A 16,636-nucleotide genomic window follows, 5' to 3' on the forward strand; every position below is an offset into this window, starting at 1 on the left:
TGTCTTCGCGCCGGCAATTTTATTTAAGTCGTCCGTGTGAGTGAGTTTGTTTAGATAGTTACGCAGCCCTCAGGTTATTTATTTTGGGGACACGAATACCATGAATGTCGCACTCAGGGATCCGTAGGTAAAATGTACTAGGGGAAAACTACACATGATGGCACACGAAAATTTGACGACTCGGGACGAGTCTGTAAAAAGGGGAGGGGGTAGTGTTGTGGTTACCAAATTCGCAAACCACCATTCAGGTCCCTTAGGTGAGGTATCTCGGTAAGTACATGTGTAGTTAGGCCCAAACCCGTTGTCTAGTGGGAATACATGTCATTTATGCGTGCTGCGACTCTTCAGGATAGCCGTTTTTCTTTTACTATCTTTATTTTGGACCAACCGCCATTGTTACCACCACCAGTCACAACATCAACCACCAACCACAACGCCGCTTTACCACAACCGCCACGACCTTCACGTCACACCTCGCAACCGTCGCATCGCCACCGTTCTTGCGCCGCTTGTGGGTACCGGTGTTGGACTCGTGCAGGGCGCGCGCCGAACAGCGTGTACAAAATCACGGATTTTGTGCTTCAAAAACGGATCAAAAACGACACACGCCCACTTTTTGCCGTCCAATCGGTGAGCGAGGGGCGAATTGGCCCCGCCCCCAGGGCGTTGGAGGGCGATCGATATATGCAAATTTATGCATCAAAATGCATTCACGCCCACTTTTTCTCGGGCCAATGGGGAGCGAGGTGAAAGGTCGAAGGGAGGGGGTCAAAGGCGAAGCCACGGGGCTGATATAAGCGACCGTGTTCGTCAGTCCAGAGAGTAGGAGAGTCGAGAGGGAACAGAGAGTCAAGACTTCGCGGGCGGTGGAGTTGGCAAGAAGGAGCTGGTCGTCGTGTGCGTTGGAGTCGGAACGGAGGGGACGGAGCTGTGGAGAGGCGGCGAGGGCAGACGAGGGGGTGCTCGCGTCGTGCAGGGAGCTGCACCCCAGGGAGGCCGACAGCGTGACCTGGCCGAGGTGGAGACGCTCGTTGCGGGGCAATAAAAATCCTCGATACCCGGAGCATCAGCAACCCCCTCCTGTTTCCCCCCGCGCTGAGATAGTGCGACCAAGGGGGCCCCTTTCCCACCCCCTACCAGACACTGTCCGCGAGGCCCGCGGAGTTGAGGCACCATCGCCGCTCCGCGTCTCATCACCAGACGGGTAGGCCGACCCGGTCTCGGCCTCAGGCCCGCCTCATCCTTGAGGGTATTCTTTCCTTGGTTTTGGGTATGTGTTGTCGGCGCCGTCTGTGAAGTAAAATTGTATAAGTGTTGCCGTGTGCTCGGTAGTCGGTATTAGCTCTGCATTGTGTTTCTCTTTTATATTTGCTTTTTGTGTAAATTGAATTGTGTTTTTCTTTTCTGTGTGCTTTTGGTGGAATTGAATATGTGTGCTTCCCGTGTGCCGCGAATAAATGTGCTTTGTGTTGAACTGTTTCCCGCTTCGCTTCGTCATTTCCTTCATTGAATCCTCATCTTGCTTCACGTAAAGGGTTGGTAGTGGGCTGAATACGCCCGATAATTAATCGAACCGTCGAGGTCGACGATAACACCGCTCGGTTATCCCGATAGTACGGAACGGGTCGCTTAAGTGGCCCGTGTCCGAAGTCGACCTGCGGCGAGGTGCGATCGCCCGGTCTCCCCTCCGTGTGGGTACTTAGGTAGGTCGAATTTGGCGAGCAACCCTATCCCACGCGGGGGCTGATTGGCTCGATCGCGGTGAGACCGAAAGGTCCACCCGTGACTGGTTCCCGGCGTTAGTCCGAGAGGGTCACGACTGGATTGTCCGTCCGGTGGGCGACGTGCCGCGATTCGAGTTACGTGGCCGTCAGCACGCCGGCGGGCGCGAATACCGCAACAATATATATATCGGGGCGTATTATGTGATACCGGTCGTCAGTCCGTCCGTCCGTACTCTAACTCCCAAAGTTTTCAACTTTCACGTTTTATATTTGGTACATAAGTACAGACTGTGGAGACGGTGTGTCGTGACATACGTTCGTCATCTAAAGTGGTTGCCATGGCAACCAGGATGCTGTTTTCCATCCGTTCCTGTCCGCACTCTAACTCCCAAAGTTTTCAACTTTCACATTTCATATTTGGTACATAGGTACAGACTGTGGAGATGGTGTATCACGACATGCGTTCGTCATCTAAAGTGGTTGCCATGGCAACCAGGATGCTGTTTTCCATGTAGTAGCACAATTCTCTATATACCTTCTTGTTCGGGTGTATATTGTGCTCACTTGCGCTCTTGTTATATTTACTATACCTTTACTGTATTTTCTGTTTAGACTTTTATTATTATTATTGTTATTATTATTATTATGATTACTATATGTACAGTGGCCTGCAAAACTATTCACACCCAACCAATAATGCCACATTTAGATGAATTCCCAATTATGTGGACACAATTTTTCCAAATTAATTTTTTGATTCACGATTGAAGAGATCAAAGTAAACATTGACATGATACAGGGTGGACCATGTATCTATTCCTGGTCTTGAACCCTTGTAATTCTGTTGCTGAGAAGTTTTTGTGGTGAAAAAAACTTTTTGTTATTGAAATTAGATGTGTATAAAATTAGTTGTATGAATTTTGATATGATTTCCATCATTTTCAAGCAGTGTGTACATTCACTGGTAATACTCCAAGCCAAGTTTGTCACATTCCGCAGTTGGTGATATGAACAGCTGGTGTGTAGAGGGAATTTATGACATGAGTGAATGCAGTAGCATTTATTTTTATTTTGAAGCTGCAGTTTAAAACCAAAGCCTTGCCAAGAGTTGGGCATTGGAGAATTGTGCCAAGGTGTTTCTTCATGTCTTTGTGAATTTGTGTTTTAGGATAACCTTTTACAATATCATACAATTTATTTGCAGTATATACAGTGTTGGTGGTCAATGGAAGCTCTTGTGACGTTTCCTCGGTGTTCATCATGGTTTGCCTCTTTCACCCTTAGGCAGAGAAGATTTTGAAGGAACATGAACGCTTGGCGTACATGAACCCCGAAATATCTCTTGCTGAAAAAAATGCTGGAAATGAGTGTTTTCAGAAAGGTGAGGTACTCGTGTGTTTGTTGCTCTGCTCCAAAGGGTTGCTTTGTTTTTGTCTCAAAAGCTTGACCTGACCTGAATTTTGGGGGATCCTGAAGAGTTATGGAGTGCCTTCAAGACCATTTCCAGATGTTGCTGGGGTTTGTTAGGGGTGTGTACTGGTCGCCACACTTTTCAGCACTTAAATGGAATGGATTCTCGGGAAAATGTTGGAGAGATCAAGCTGCGGTGCATCGTTTGGGAATGTCAAGATCTCTGACATTGATTTCGCAGATGATGCAGTCATCTTTGCAGAGACTGCAGACATCCTTTTGGAGGCCCGCAAGGTGCTGAATGAGGAGTCGGAGCTGCTGTGATTACGGGTTTCCTGAGTCAAAACTAAGATCTTGGCTTTCATTGACATATTGGATGCTGCCATCTTGTCTGTACCTGTTTGTGGTGAGGATGTTGAGGTCATGGAGAGATTCACTTACCTTGGTAGTGATATTCATGTCTCTGCTGGCTGTGAGTCAGAGATCAATAGACGTCTGGGTCAGGCCTGGGGAGTCATGGATTCACTGGATCATGGGGGTGTGGTGCTGTCGGTACTTGTGCAGGAGGCCGAAATTCTGAGTCTTCAGGTCCTTGGTGCTTCCAGTCTTGCTCTATGGATGTGAGACTTGGAATCTGAACAGGGATCTGAGATGGTGACTTAATTCCTTTGATACCAGGTCTCTTTGGAGAATCCTTGGCTTTCATTGGTTGGACTTTGTGTCCAATAAGTGGTTGCTGAGAGAGACTCAAATGAGATTTGTTACCTGCATAGTCCGTGAGCGTCAGCTGCAGTGGCATGGACATGTGGCTCGTTTTTCCTTATGCTGATCTTGCTCACCAGATTCTCTCAGCTAGGGAGCCTCGTGAGGGGAGAAGTCCAATGGGCCGACCATGTGCCTCGTGGTTGCAGCATGTGGATCAGTATCTCAAGGAGATTGCGATGTGCCAGGCATCTGCCTGGGGGATGACCAGACGGATACCCCTAGAGTCCCGGCGGAAAGTGGACACAGCGACATGCTGCTCTGGCGCATGCTCCCATACCTGACCTGACCTGATCTGATTTGACTTTTTGGTCTGTGTTTTTACCTCAAAAATAATTGGCTGGTTGAATTCAATGACTTCAAAATGAATCCTGTTCAAATTTCAATTTGATGCGATGAAAATTGAGGATTTTAGAAATTTAACAAATTTTTGACTTTTGGCCTTTGTTGACCTTTTGACCTTAAAAACTAGTCATTGGTTATGCCAAACTCTACCATGTGGTGAAGTTTCATGAAGATCACTTTAAAACTTTTACCTGTAGGCGGTAAACAGACAGACGAAGACAGAATAACAAAATCGACTGACCCATATACTTGAAAAAGCTTCTATTTTTGCAAGTAACAAACGGACTCAAATTCAATACCCTCTCTTTTTACGAGGGTAAAAATATAAAAGTACAAAATAACACCGACAACAATAACAGCTCCAAGTCCGCAAAAATAACACAAGAGTGGCTCTTCTGAATATTGTTCTTTTGGAAGTGTTTGTTGGATTCGCTCTCTATGCTAGATATCCCTTATTGTGTGTGTCTGTCTGTCTGTCTGTCTGTCTGTCTGTCTGTCTGTCTGCAACGCGAGGCTCCACAGCACGAACCAGCGAACCGATTTCGATGAAACTTTGCCAACAGGTGGAATATATACTGGGAATGTGCGCGTTTGAATTTCGTTGCCTAGCAACCACCCTTTGCTGTGCAGCGGCTGAAAAACCGCGTACAGTATTTTCAATACTTGTCCTTCAGTTTTGAATGTAGAGAAATGAGACTTCGGAATTAAACACTTCAAGATATTTAGAAAATTTTACTCGAGCCGATTTTTGATTGAGGTTTTTTTTTTTTCAAATGGTCGTCCTTCAAAAATCGGGTGTCTACCGTCATTTTTTATGAGGAGTGCCAGTTGGCAAAATACGCAATAGGAAAAATCTTGCCAGGCAGAGGAACAATTGTATGAACCAATACGTCTTGGCATTGAATCTTCGTCGGTGGATCGGTCAGAATGAAAAGCATCATATCCAGTGCTTCGATCCTAGCGAATCCCTCGTCGCCTACCGGCTTGTCACTATCTTTATTATGCAGTGTGGAAGTGGTTGATGAAAGGAGCTTTGTCGAAGCAGAAGGACCAGCAAACCACACACGGAGGATAGAGTTTCAAAAAAAAAGAAAAAGTGAAACCTTAATATGATGCGTCCCTTTTAAAGATAATGCCAGCTTTGGTAATCATACAAGTGTTCGTGCAGAATGGAAGCTGTTAAAACTAGATTTGTCCATACATTGTATTCATGAATTTAAGAGGTTGTGCAATTTTTATAAGACAGTGTGATGACAGATCTTTATCCTCTCATGGTATCTTTGTTTGAATTTATGCTGTTTTTTTTTTCCTTTATCGATGACGACTGTTGACTGAATGAGGTTTTGGTGTAATGGATTTGACCAAGACAGCCCTGCGCAACAGAATGACCAATCCTGCACCTCAACATTGTTACGATGATCTATCTTAATGGGATGTTGTAATCGGCTCCATCTGTCTATTTGTCTGTCCTTCACGCTATCTCCTCCTAAACGGTTGGGTAGGAAATCACCAAACGTGGTTGTTATGATCACCACATGGCAAGAAGGTACAAGGGCAGTATATTTGGTCCCTACCCTGGGGTGAGGCGAAAAAATCAAATACCAAATAAAACAACAAAATGCAATTATGGCCACATTTTAAAATGAAACTTTGTATGTACAATCAACATTAGGGGAGGCATGAAATATGTGATGATTTTTTGGGGATTTGAGTCCCGGTTCATGTCCCGGGGGTGAGGACTTGGGGTCACAGGGGTCAAAAATGGCGGGAGAAAAAATCAACTCAAAATTTTATATTGGGTCATTTCTCATGGAACATTTTGCCATCTTTCAACCTTGCTTTAGGTAGGAAGAGTGGGGATTTGCAATGGTGCGCCATCGACTTTGCTCCAGCTAACTTTTTTTTCCAGACTACCCACGTGACAGATACAATGCCTTCAGAAAGTATTCACACCCCTTGACGTTTTCACATTGTGTTGTGTTGCAGCCTGAATTTAAAATCGATTAAATTGAGATTTTTTTTTGTCACTAATCTGCATATAATACCCCATAATGTCAAAGTGGAATTTTGTTTTTAGAAAATTTTACAAATTAATAAAAAGAATGAAAGCTGTAATGTCTTGCATCATGAAGTATTCAACCCCTTTGTGATGACACTCCAAATTGAGCTCAAGTTATCCAATTTCATTTGATCATCCTTGAGATGTCTCTACAACTTCAATGGAGTCTACCTGTGGCCAATTCAATTGATTGGACATGATTTAGAAATAAACACATTTCTATATCAGGTCCCACAGTTCACAGTGTATGTCAGAGCAGAAACTCGACCATGAAGTCCAAGGAAATGTCCGTAGAACTCCAAGATATAATTGTGAGAAGGCATAGATCTGGTGATGGGTATGAAACACTTTCTAGAGTGTTGAAAGTTCCCAAGAGCACAGTGAGCTCCATCATTCGGAAATAGAAAGAATATGGAACTACCCAGACTCTTTCTATAGCTAGCCGTCGGACCAAACTGAGCAACTGGGCAAGAAGGACCTTCATCAAGGAGGTGACCAACAACCCAATGACTACTCTGACATGACAACAGCGTTCTTTGGCTGAGATGGGAGAACCTGCCGTTAGGATAACAGTATTTGCAGCATTTCACAAATATAGGCTTTATGGGAGAACGGCCAGACGGAAGCCATTCCTGAGAAAAAGGCACATGACAGCATGCCTGGAATTTGCAAAAAAGGCACGTGAAAGATTCTGTGGTCCGATGAGATGAAAATTGAACTCTTTGGCCTGAATGTAAAGCGCTACATCTGGCAGAAACCAAGCACAGTTCATCACCCATCTAACACCATCCCTACCATGAAGCATGGTGGTGGCAGCATCATGCTATGGGGATACTTTTCAACGGCAGGGACTGGGAGACTTCGAAGGATAGAGGGAACTATGAATGAGCCAAATACAGGCAAATCCATGTGGATAACTCGCTTCAGAATGCAAAAGACCTCAGACTGCGGTGAACATTTACGTTCCAACAGGTCAATGACTCCAAGCATAGAGCCAAAGCAACACTGGAATGGCTTCAGAACAAGAACGTGAAAGTCCTTGAGTGGCCCAGCCAAAGCCCAGACTTGAATCCCATTGAGAATCTGTGGAAAGACTTGAAGATTGTTGCTAATCGATGTTCCCCATTCAACTTGACAGAACTTGAGCAAATTTGCAAGGAAGAATGGGAAAAAATCCCCAAATTTAGATGTATAAAGCTGATACAGACATACCTAAGAAAGCTCAAAGCTGTAATCGCTGCCAGACTCTTCTACTTCCAAAGGATTTACTCAGGGGATTCAATACTTATTGACGCAAGACATTTAATATTTTCATTTTCAAATTTGTAAAAATTTCTGAAAACATGTTTTCACTGTCATAATGGGGTATTTTGTGTCGATCGATGACAATTTTTTATTTTATTTAATCCATTTTAAATTCAGGCTGTAACACAACAAAATGTGACAAAAGTCAAGGGGTGTGAATACTTTCTGAAGACACTGTCGATTTTAGATGTTGCTTTTCCTGTCAACCATTGCACCTGTCCAGCTATTCGTACTGTGATCATGTGGGGCGATACCATTACGTTTCTTTGAACTTTCCATCGGCACTGGGGGTGGGCAGGTCAAAAAGCATCCTCTGTCGCTGCGAATCACTGCGGCTTTCCACAGAAAAAAAGACGACTGAGGTCTTCATGGGTCCCGTTTATTAAACTTCCGGGCAGTAAAATCGACCCGTCTTATGGACAGATTAATTTAGGTTTTCGCTTGTCCCAGAAATTTGACAACAGTTAATCGATCTTTGACAACTTGGATTAGTAATTGCACCTGAGTTTTGGGGTTTTATTTATTTATCCCATTTTTTTCCTATTTTATCCAAATTGTACTGTTTTGGTTTTTTTGTCTCCCTCTCCCTCTCTGTGAAGGAGACTACCCACAGGCCGTGAAGCATTATCAGGAGGCAATAAAACGAAACCCCAATGATGTGAAGCTCTACAGCAACCGTGCTGCATGCTACACGAAGCTGGCAGAGTTCCAACTTGCCATCAAAGTAAGCTGAGCTCTTTTGTATAGATATTAGTAGCTATGAGTGTCAGGTGTGCAACTTTTGTGCTATAGATCGTCCACAGCTCCGTCCACAACTTTTTGAAATGTTGCGCTATATATCGTTTTTGGTCCCATCTCTCAATGGTGAAGAATTACTTAAAAATACATTTTTTTTTTTTAAAGATTCTCCAATCCAGATCTTTACGAAAATCGAATTAATTCGTCGTTGTCACACAGCCAACCTCTCCACCAAGTTTTGTCTGAATCCATACACAACTTTTTGAGATATCCTATAAACAGATAGATAGTAGTGTGATCATAACCTCCACCCACCTTCGATGGCAGAGGTAATTCTAGGATAATTGGTCACAAGCAGCATAGCTTCTTTTTTGGCTTCAGAATCACTCAAAAATATGTACTGCAGTAGTCAACCGTTTGACTTTTTAAACTCTTCTTTTGGAGCATGTTGGACATTGCTTCATATGTGCCTCCTTGAAATTCATCAAAGCTGAGTTTCCGGACCAGATCCGTCGTGTTTCTGTTATTGTTTCATCCCCGCGTTGGTAATTGTACTTTTATCCAACTTTTGCATGTCTTACTCATACCTCGTTAGTGTGTATTATCAAATTGCATGTCCTTGTTAGTGGTAGCCCGACACCCCAAGGCCTCAGCTCAGGAACGTGACCATTCGGCCTCTGATCTGACATGTGCTTCTTCAAGTACCTTATCCCTCCAATTTCTCCTCTATTTTGTCCAACCCTCAACCTCTATTTTGGTCCCACACCCCCTGTTCTTACTGTTGTTTTCGGTTTTTTGTTTTTTTTTTGTTTTACATCCTGGTCCGTTCTGTGCTCTAGCTCTTTTACGAGCCTTCACATTGTATATTTAATTTAAAAAACGCCCAATATCCGATCTTTTTCCTCCAGGATGGTTGAGTAAAACTTGTCACAGTCTGTGGTGAAAACAAATGGATATTTGAATAATTTCTGGGTTTGAAGTCAACTTGAAATAAGTAGATGTTCTCGTGGTCTATCTTCATTAACATCTTTATTTTATTTTATCCTTCTATGGACTAATTACCATTCTTGTTCTTTCAATGTGGTAACAGGGCACAGTAATAGTAATTACCATTCTCGTTCTGTGATAAGTTGGATCGGCCAATGTTGGCACCAAAATTGCCTTTTTGACATACCGTACTTTTTGGGACTTTCTTGACGAACTCGAGTTTTTTAAAAAAAATTGTGGGGGGGGGGGGGCAGGGGTGGTGGTGGAATGGGGCTGATTCATCCATCACACTGCCACAAGAATTGATGATATCTCTGCGATTTAATAATTTTTCTATGTTTTTTTTTTTCAGGATTGTGAACAGTGCATCAAGCTTGAACCCACCTTCAGTAAGTACTGTTTTGCTTGCCTCTTCCTGAAAACTGTTATTGTGGCTATGCTTGCAATATCTGAATTTTAAACCCCTCAGGCTAACCTGGAGATCTGTCATTAATCCATATGACCATCATCATAACCTTATTTTTATTATTATCTTGCCAAAACGAAGTTTTTGCAAGATATGTTGGTCAGCTTGTATGTTTTTTTTTTTGTTTTTGTTTTTTTGTCTGTAATCACGTATAAAAAATTCTGCAGAGCACAGTTATTATTGGAAATTTTTGTAACTTCGCATATCAGAGGCCTATAGAGGTCCCTTTCAGTGCACAAAATTTTGAAGGTCAAGGTCACTTTGTCGCAAATCAGGGGAGTCGACGAAACCCTATTTTTTGAGTAATTTTTATCGGATCGTCTTCAAAATTCATGGGAATATAGTTCATGGTCTGGCGCTCAGCTGATTAATTTTTGGTGGCGATTGGCCTTGACCTTTTTTTTTTTTTTTGGTCTGTAATCACGTATAAATCACTCTGCAGAGCACAGTTATCATTGGAAATTTTTGTAACTTCGCATATCAGAGGCCAATAGAGGTCCCTTTCAGCGCATAAAATTTTGAAGGTCAAGGTCACTTTGGCGCAAATCAGGGGAGTCGACGAAACACTTATTTTTGGAGTAATTTTAATCGGATCGTCTTCAAACTTCATGGGAATATAGTTCATGGTCTGGCGCTCAGCTGATTAATTTTTGGTGGCGATTGGCCTTGATCTTCACATGTTTTTTTTTTATTTTATTTTATTTTATTTTTTTTGGTCTGTAATCATGTATAAATCACTCTGCAGAGCACAGTTATCATTGGAAATTTTTGTAACTTTGCATATCAGAGGCCTATAGAGGTCCCTTTCAGCGCATAAAATTTTGAAGGTCAAAGGTCAAGGTCACTTTGTCGCAAATCAGGGAGTCGACGAAACCCTTATTTTTTGAGTAATTTTGATCGGATCGTCTTCAAACTTCATGGGAATATATTTCATGGTCTGGCGCTCAGCTGATTAATTTTTGGTGGCGATTGGCCTTGACCTTCATTGTTTGTGCCTAAGGTCAAACATATTTGACCCCAAGGTCAAATTTTCAAGTTTTAGGAACCATATCGTGTAGTACCTCAAATTGAACACCTCGATGAGTGCTTTCTAGATATGTCAAGCTTGAGACATTATGACGTCATTTGGTGACGTTATGAGGCAAAAGCATATTTTTCATGGTTACTCTGTAGAACGATTCTCATCGGAATCTCTCGTAGGCAGATATTCCTCAAGGAGTCACTCCTGGTGGATAGCGGCTCTGTTCACCTCAGTGTGACCTTAAAGAAGTCACAAGTGGTCACCTTTTGGCAAGATACGGGTCACCCTGTGGGTGACATTGGTTTATTATTTTTCTTGGTGTGTGACAATCTTTTGCACATTTTCTTCTTCTCTTCCGTACTAGTTAAGGGTTACACACGTAAAGCTGCAGCACTGGAGGTGATGAAGGATTACAACAAAGCAGCGGCGATGTACCAAAAAGCAATGGAGATTGATCCTGAGTGTAAAGTATGTCATTATCACAATTGTGTGCACGCGTTCTCTTTATCTCTGTCTCATAACTTATTTCAATTGAGTTGGGTCTATCTTCGCAGGAAGCTGTGGAAGGCTTTCCGCGTTGTGCCTTAATGCAGTACACGCGTGATGACGACCCAGAGGATGTGAAGCGGCGAGCGATGACTGATCCAGAAGTGCAGCAGATAATGACTGACCCTGCAATGCGCCTCATCCTCGAGCAGATGCAGAAAGACCCTCGTGCATTGCAAGAGTGAGTCGGTGTTTCTGCACACAAACAAACATTACATCACTCTTTTGATCCGTCTGAGATGGGCCGCGGGATGCTGGGCGTACGTGGACGAATACCAAACATGCGGGAACCTGAGGGTTCTTTGGCAGCCATCTTGGTGTGTGTGTGTGTGTGTGTGTGTGTGTGTGTGTGTGTGTGTGTGTGTGTGTGTGTGTGTGTGTGTGTGTGTGTGTGTGTGTGTGTGTGTGTGTGTGTGTGTGTGTGTGTGTGTGTGTGTGTGTGTGCGCATGCGTGCGCGCTCATCAAATTTATCTGCTATGCTTGTCACGTAATACAGTACATTGTGCATCCTTTGACGCCACAACTGGTAAGGGTGAAATTAAAAATAAGAGACAAAGGAAAGCTATTGAGTTAAAGGTGATATTATAAGTGATCGAGCAATGGACATTGGCCAAGCACTTGGATTTACAGAATCCACCTTACAAAGATTCGTGCAAATGCTTGCAAGATCAAAATGGGTGCCCAGCGTGTTATGTCATTAACTGCAACGAAAGTGAGTGGTTCGTGATTGGGCATCATGGAGAAGATGCAACGCTTGCTTGATTGAACCCCTCAATAACCAGAACCCATCAAACTCAACAGCATCGCCCCTCCACAACCACCACCTCCACAATCACAACAAGCAACAACATTAAACATAACAGGTTAGTGAAATCTGGTTTTATTTTATTTAGTGCATAAGTTACTTCCCCTTCTCAGTCATCCCCATCCATCTACTTGCTAACACACAATCTCCATCTATTACACTTACTTGTGGGAAAATTCCTTTCGTTTTACGCAATTTCTACTAATGCGGTAAATTCTCTGAACGAAACGACTGCGTTAACGGAAGAATACCCATTTATACGTGTGTGTGTATATATATATATATATATATATATATATATATATATATATATATATATATATATATATATATATATATATATATATATATATATATATATATATATATATATATATATATATATATATATATTGTTGAGGGGGAACTACAAGGGAAGGGCTGCCCCTGGTTCCTCTTTGGACTCACCAGGAATCGCAGGCCGTCGCACACGAATAACTTTGTGTCGTGGTTGGTCGCTAATCGACCGTGAACACCAATAACTTGACCACGTGACCCAGTGTCCTCCGTCTGACAACCGTTTAGGAACACGTGATCGCCTTGTCGGGGAATCGCGCCTTCGATGTGTACTTGCTCAACTTACCGTAACAGGTGCAGCCGAGCAAAGCTGCAAAGCACGCACCGTTGATTAAGCAGATTTTGGGGGATAACTTCCTGGTTATACTCGGGTGCAGACCATGCTCGACCAATGGAGGAAACGACAAAAATTAGCTGGGTACATTTCTCACAGGCACATTTATTTAGCAAGGCGAGAAAAGTTATGTGGCACAGTAAGGGGTTTATTCACAAATGTACAGCAGAGGAAAGCAAGGAATTTGTGGGTGTGGCAAAAGAAATGCAATAATCACAAAAGAAGACACAGTGCAGAGTTACCCTGAATCAATTTGTACTATGACAGGCACCATCTCACACACACACATACATGCACACGCATGCACGCACACACTCGCACCCCAATGAAAATTAGAGATAGCCCAGAGAGATAAGAGGCAGTTGAGGATTAGCAACTTCTTAATACTTGGCATGGTCAGTGGACCTGCGCAACCCAAACGCTTAAGAAAGGGGATGGAGGGAGAAAACCTGAAGGTGTTTTTGGTGTGGGAGTGAGAGGTGCGAGTGTTGTGCAGTGTGACATGCAGCAAAGTGTAAGAGGAAGATGAGGTGCGAGACAGTGGTTTCGCTCTGAAAAGAACGATTGGTCGTGACTTGCCCGTGCTGATTGCTCTTGTGCGTCTACAGTAGACGAGAGATAGATGGCAGAGAAAGATGTGTAATTGAGAGACCCTAACAGAGTGGTATAAGAATCTGTATGTGTGACTGGTGGCTGGATACAGCCGAACTGAGGGTCTGAAATGGGAATGGCCCCGGCCCATAGCATTCACTCGCTCCAATTCCGTGCTTGACCACACTGACTCGTGGTGTTACTTGCTTGGCGCACTGAAGCTTGCCCTATTTACGCCGTCTGCTGATGTCTGCTTCCCCGGCGAGGTCTGAAGTCTGCCGCAGTCATCTGGCACATCCAGCGAAGTCTGACGTCTGGCAATATCATCTCTATATCTGGCTGAATTTGCTCCTTTTATGAGCCCCGGGCAAGGGAGGAACTAAGAGTCAGATCAAACGGGACGGTTGGCGATTTATAGCCTCCCTATTGGCCCACAGCGGTCATCCCGAGCCGGAGCCACACCCTGTCAGGCCCCGAAACTGAGAAATGGCCTCATTCACTCACTGCGTCCACAGTGGACACTGTGAGCACATAGCATCTTTTATCTGACCACTAATACAGCTTTCGCAAGGCAAGATCTACAGGTGATATCCTTTCTTAAATTACCAATGTCTGGGCTTATTTTTTGAGAGACTATGGGGAATCCTTTGTTGTAGGCTTTGATATCTCAAAAGCCTTTGACAGAGTTTGGCATCGGGGTCTGATATCCAAGCTTCCCTCTTTCGGCTCTCCTCCTTCACTCTGCTCTCTCATATTGAGCTTTCTCTCTGACCACTCTATCTCTGTAATTGCTGAGTGTTCAACATCTCTCCCCTTCCCTATCAACAGCGGTATACTTCAGGGTTCCGTTTGGTCTCCAACACTCTTCCTTCTTGTTAGCAATGAGCTTCTGTCTTCCACAAATAATCAAATGCACTCGTATGTTGATGACTCAACATTACATTCCTCCATGTCTTTCCCATCTGCCCCATCTTCCCTCACTCGATCTACATCTCGTGTCATCACAGCCACCTCTTTAAATTCGGATTTGGATAAGATCTCCCAGTGGGGAAAATGTAATCCAGTTAAGTTTAATGCTTCAAAAACTCAATTTCTTCCCATCTCTCTCTCTGTCTAAAACTCCTCTCAACTCTCCAATCTCCTTTGAAAGCTCTACGATTACACCATTTGATACAATAAACCGACTGGATATTACTCTAACATTAAATTTATCCTGGAATCCACACATTACTCAAATAGCTAAGTCTGCCTCAAAGAAATTAGGAGTCCTGTTCAGATGTCGAAGATTCTTCTCCTCTGAACAGTTGCTACAACTATATAAAGGATTGATTTGTCCTTGTATGGAGTACCGCTCTTGCATCTGGGGAGGTTCCAGCTCCACATACTTACTGGACAAAATTGAATCCAAAGTTATTCGACTTGTCAACTCCACCAACGTGACCTCAAAACTCGAATTACACCATATAGTAGGCTCTCTTTGTCTTTTCTACAGATATTACTTCGGTTTCTGCTCGCAAGAACTTGCTGCTTGTGTACCTCCACCATTAGTGAGACCAAAGAATACTCGACAAGCCAATACATCACATGATTATTGTGTGGCCATTGGCAACTCAAGGGTGGGCCGTTCGTTTCTTCCCCTCCACGATGTTTGTTTCTTCCCCTCCATTGCCAAACTCTGGAACTCTTTACCTTCTCATGTCTTCCCAAACACTTATGACCTTCCCCTTTTCAAAAAGCAGATTTTTTTATACTTCCTCAAAAACTCTTACACTATTCTCTCTTTCCTTACTTTTCTATTAATGCAGTTTTTTATTTAAGGCTTGGCCTCGATAAGGACTATTTAGTCCATGACTGAGACCTTCAACATTAAAAAAAACAAAAAAACCTGACCTGGCCACACATCGGAGCCCCAAGATTAACATGGGGCCAGGATTTTTGGAAGTGATCTCTGGCCCCGAATGTGCACTGGCCTCCATTCAAACGTGATCATTTACGGAAATCCAGCGCTACCTGTACGCCTTTGAACAGACTCCAGCGAACGTTCACGCTTTGAGTTATGCCTCAAAACAACCTGACTCTCGTTCCCTCAGCATCCTTCGGGGATGTGGTGAGCGTTTCAAGAATAGGTGGTAGTTGTGGTGGTTGTAGAGAGATTACGTTGTGGCATTGCGAGAGGTGATTGTAAATGTGGTGTTGCGGTGAAGAGGAAGGAGATGTTTGTTATGGTGGCGTCTGTACTGAAGAGGGAGGGAATCTTCGTAACTGCAGTGTTTGTTGTGAAGACGTCAACGCAAGTTGTTGGGATTTTTAGATGTGTGCAGTGGTTGTGGTGAGCGTTGTAACGTCGTGGTGAGCGTAATGTAGGTCTGAGATGAGATGGCAGTTGGAAATTGGCACACGGTTTTGAATGGGTAATGGTGCGCATAGATGCAAATGAGCTTCGCGGCGCTTTGCCTGGTTCCTTTTATCGTCTGTGTGCAAATGTCTCTCACACGAACCACAAAAGCAATCACGCACAAAGTGGGGTAAAGAATGGAATAAGAGCAAGGATTGAAGATTGCACACCTAACTAAAAGCCCTACACAACGCATCTTTGCCATTTAACCACAAGACACGGAAAGGATGAACTAAACATACGATTGAAAATAACTGCCTTGGGATCACTGTACGTTGTGTGCCATTGCCTTGGAGGAATGCAGTTTTACAGAACCGCAACTACATGTATATACAGTCATGCGCCGCTTAACGACGTTCCGGGCAACGACGGATCGCATATGCGACGGATCTGCCAGCCCTGAAAAAAAAAATGTAGCTGAAAAATTCCTATCGCCGAGTGATGTTGCCGACGTAGCGCTGCCAGTCGTATAAAAATAGCACCTACAATTATGTACACTGTACAGTACATAATACTTCATAATGATGATAAACGACAGTGTGGCCCTGTTATATTGCGATCGTTGAGGTCCATAAAATGTCATCGCGAAAAAAGCAGGGTCGTGCTAAATCGGGATTCAAGGAAATCCGTTTTCAAACTGAACCAATGTTTGCACGTTTACCTTCTAGCAAGTAAATTACCTTTGAATTGAAGAATTCCGCGAATAAATCGTTGTTACAGTCGAAATTAAAACACAAATGTATTTTTGGTGAAGCTTTTCATGTTGTTAAAACAATCGCACTGTTCCGAAAATATATATCACAATTGACAG

The 16,636-nt window shown here is 43.4% G+C and overlaps 1 protein-coding gene across 1 annotated transcript in view; it reads left to right on the forward strand.

Moving 5' to 3' along the window:
- Positions 1-16,636, forward strand: part of STIP1 (stress induced phosphoprotein 1) — a 68,775-nt gene that overhangs the window by 37,808 nt on the left and 14,331 nt on the right. Inside the window, exons 9-13 of the mRNA XM_085857013.1 lie at positions 3,009-3,105; positions 8,205-8,329; positions 9,683-9,719; positions 11,182-11,285; positions 11,372-11,544. Coding sequence (XP_085713139.1) covers positions 3,009-3,105; positions 8,205-8,329; positions 9,683-9,719; positions 11,182-11,285; positions 11,372-11,544 — 536 coding nt within the window. The remainder of the gene's footprint in view (positions 1-3,008; positions 3,106-8,204; positions 8,330-9,682; positions 9,720-11,181; positions 11,286-11,371; positions 11,545-16,636) is intronic.

Source organism: Eptatretus burgeri, chromosome 15 (assembly GCF_056783735.1).
Source record: "Eptatretus burgeri isolate ZD-2024b chromosome 15, Ebu_testis_v1, whole genome shotgun sequence".
Lineage (NCBI taxonomy): Eukaryota > Metazoa > Chordata > Myxini > Myxiniformes > Myxinidae > Eptatretus > Eptatretus burgeri.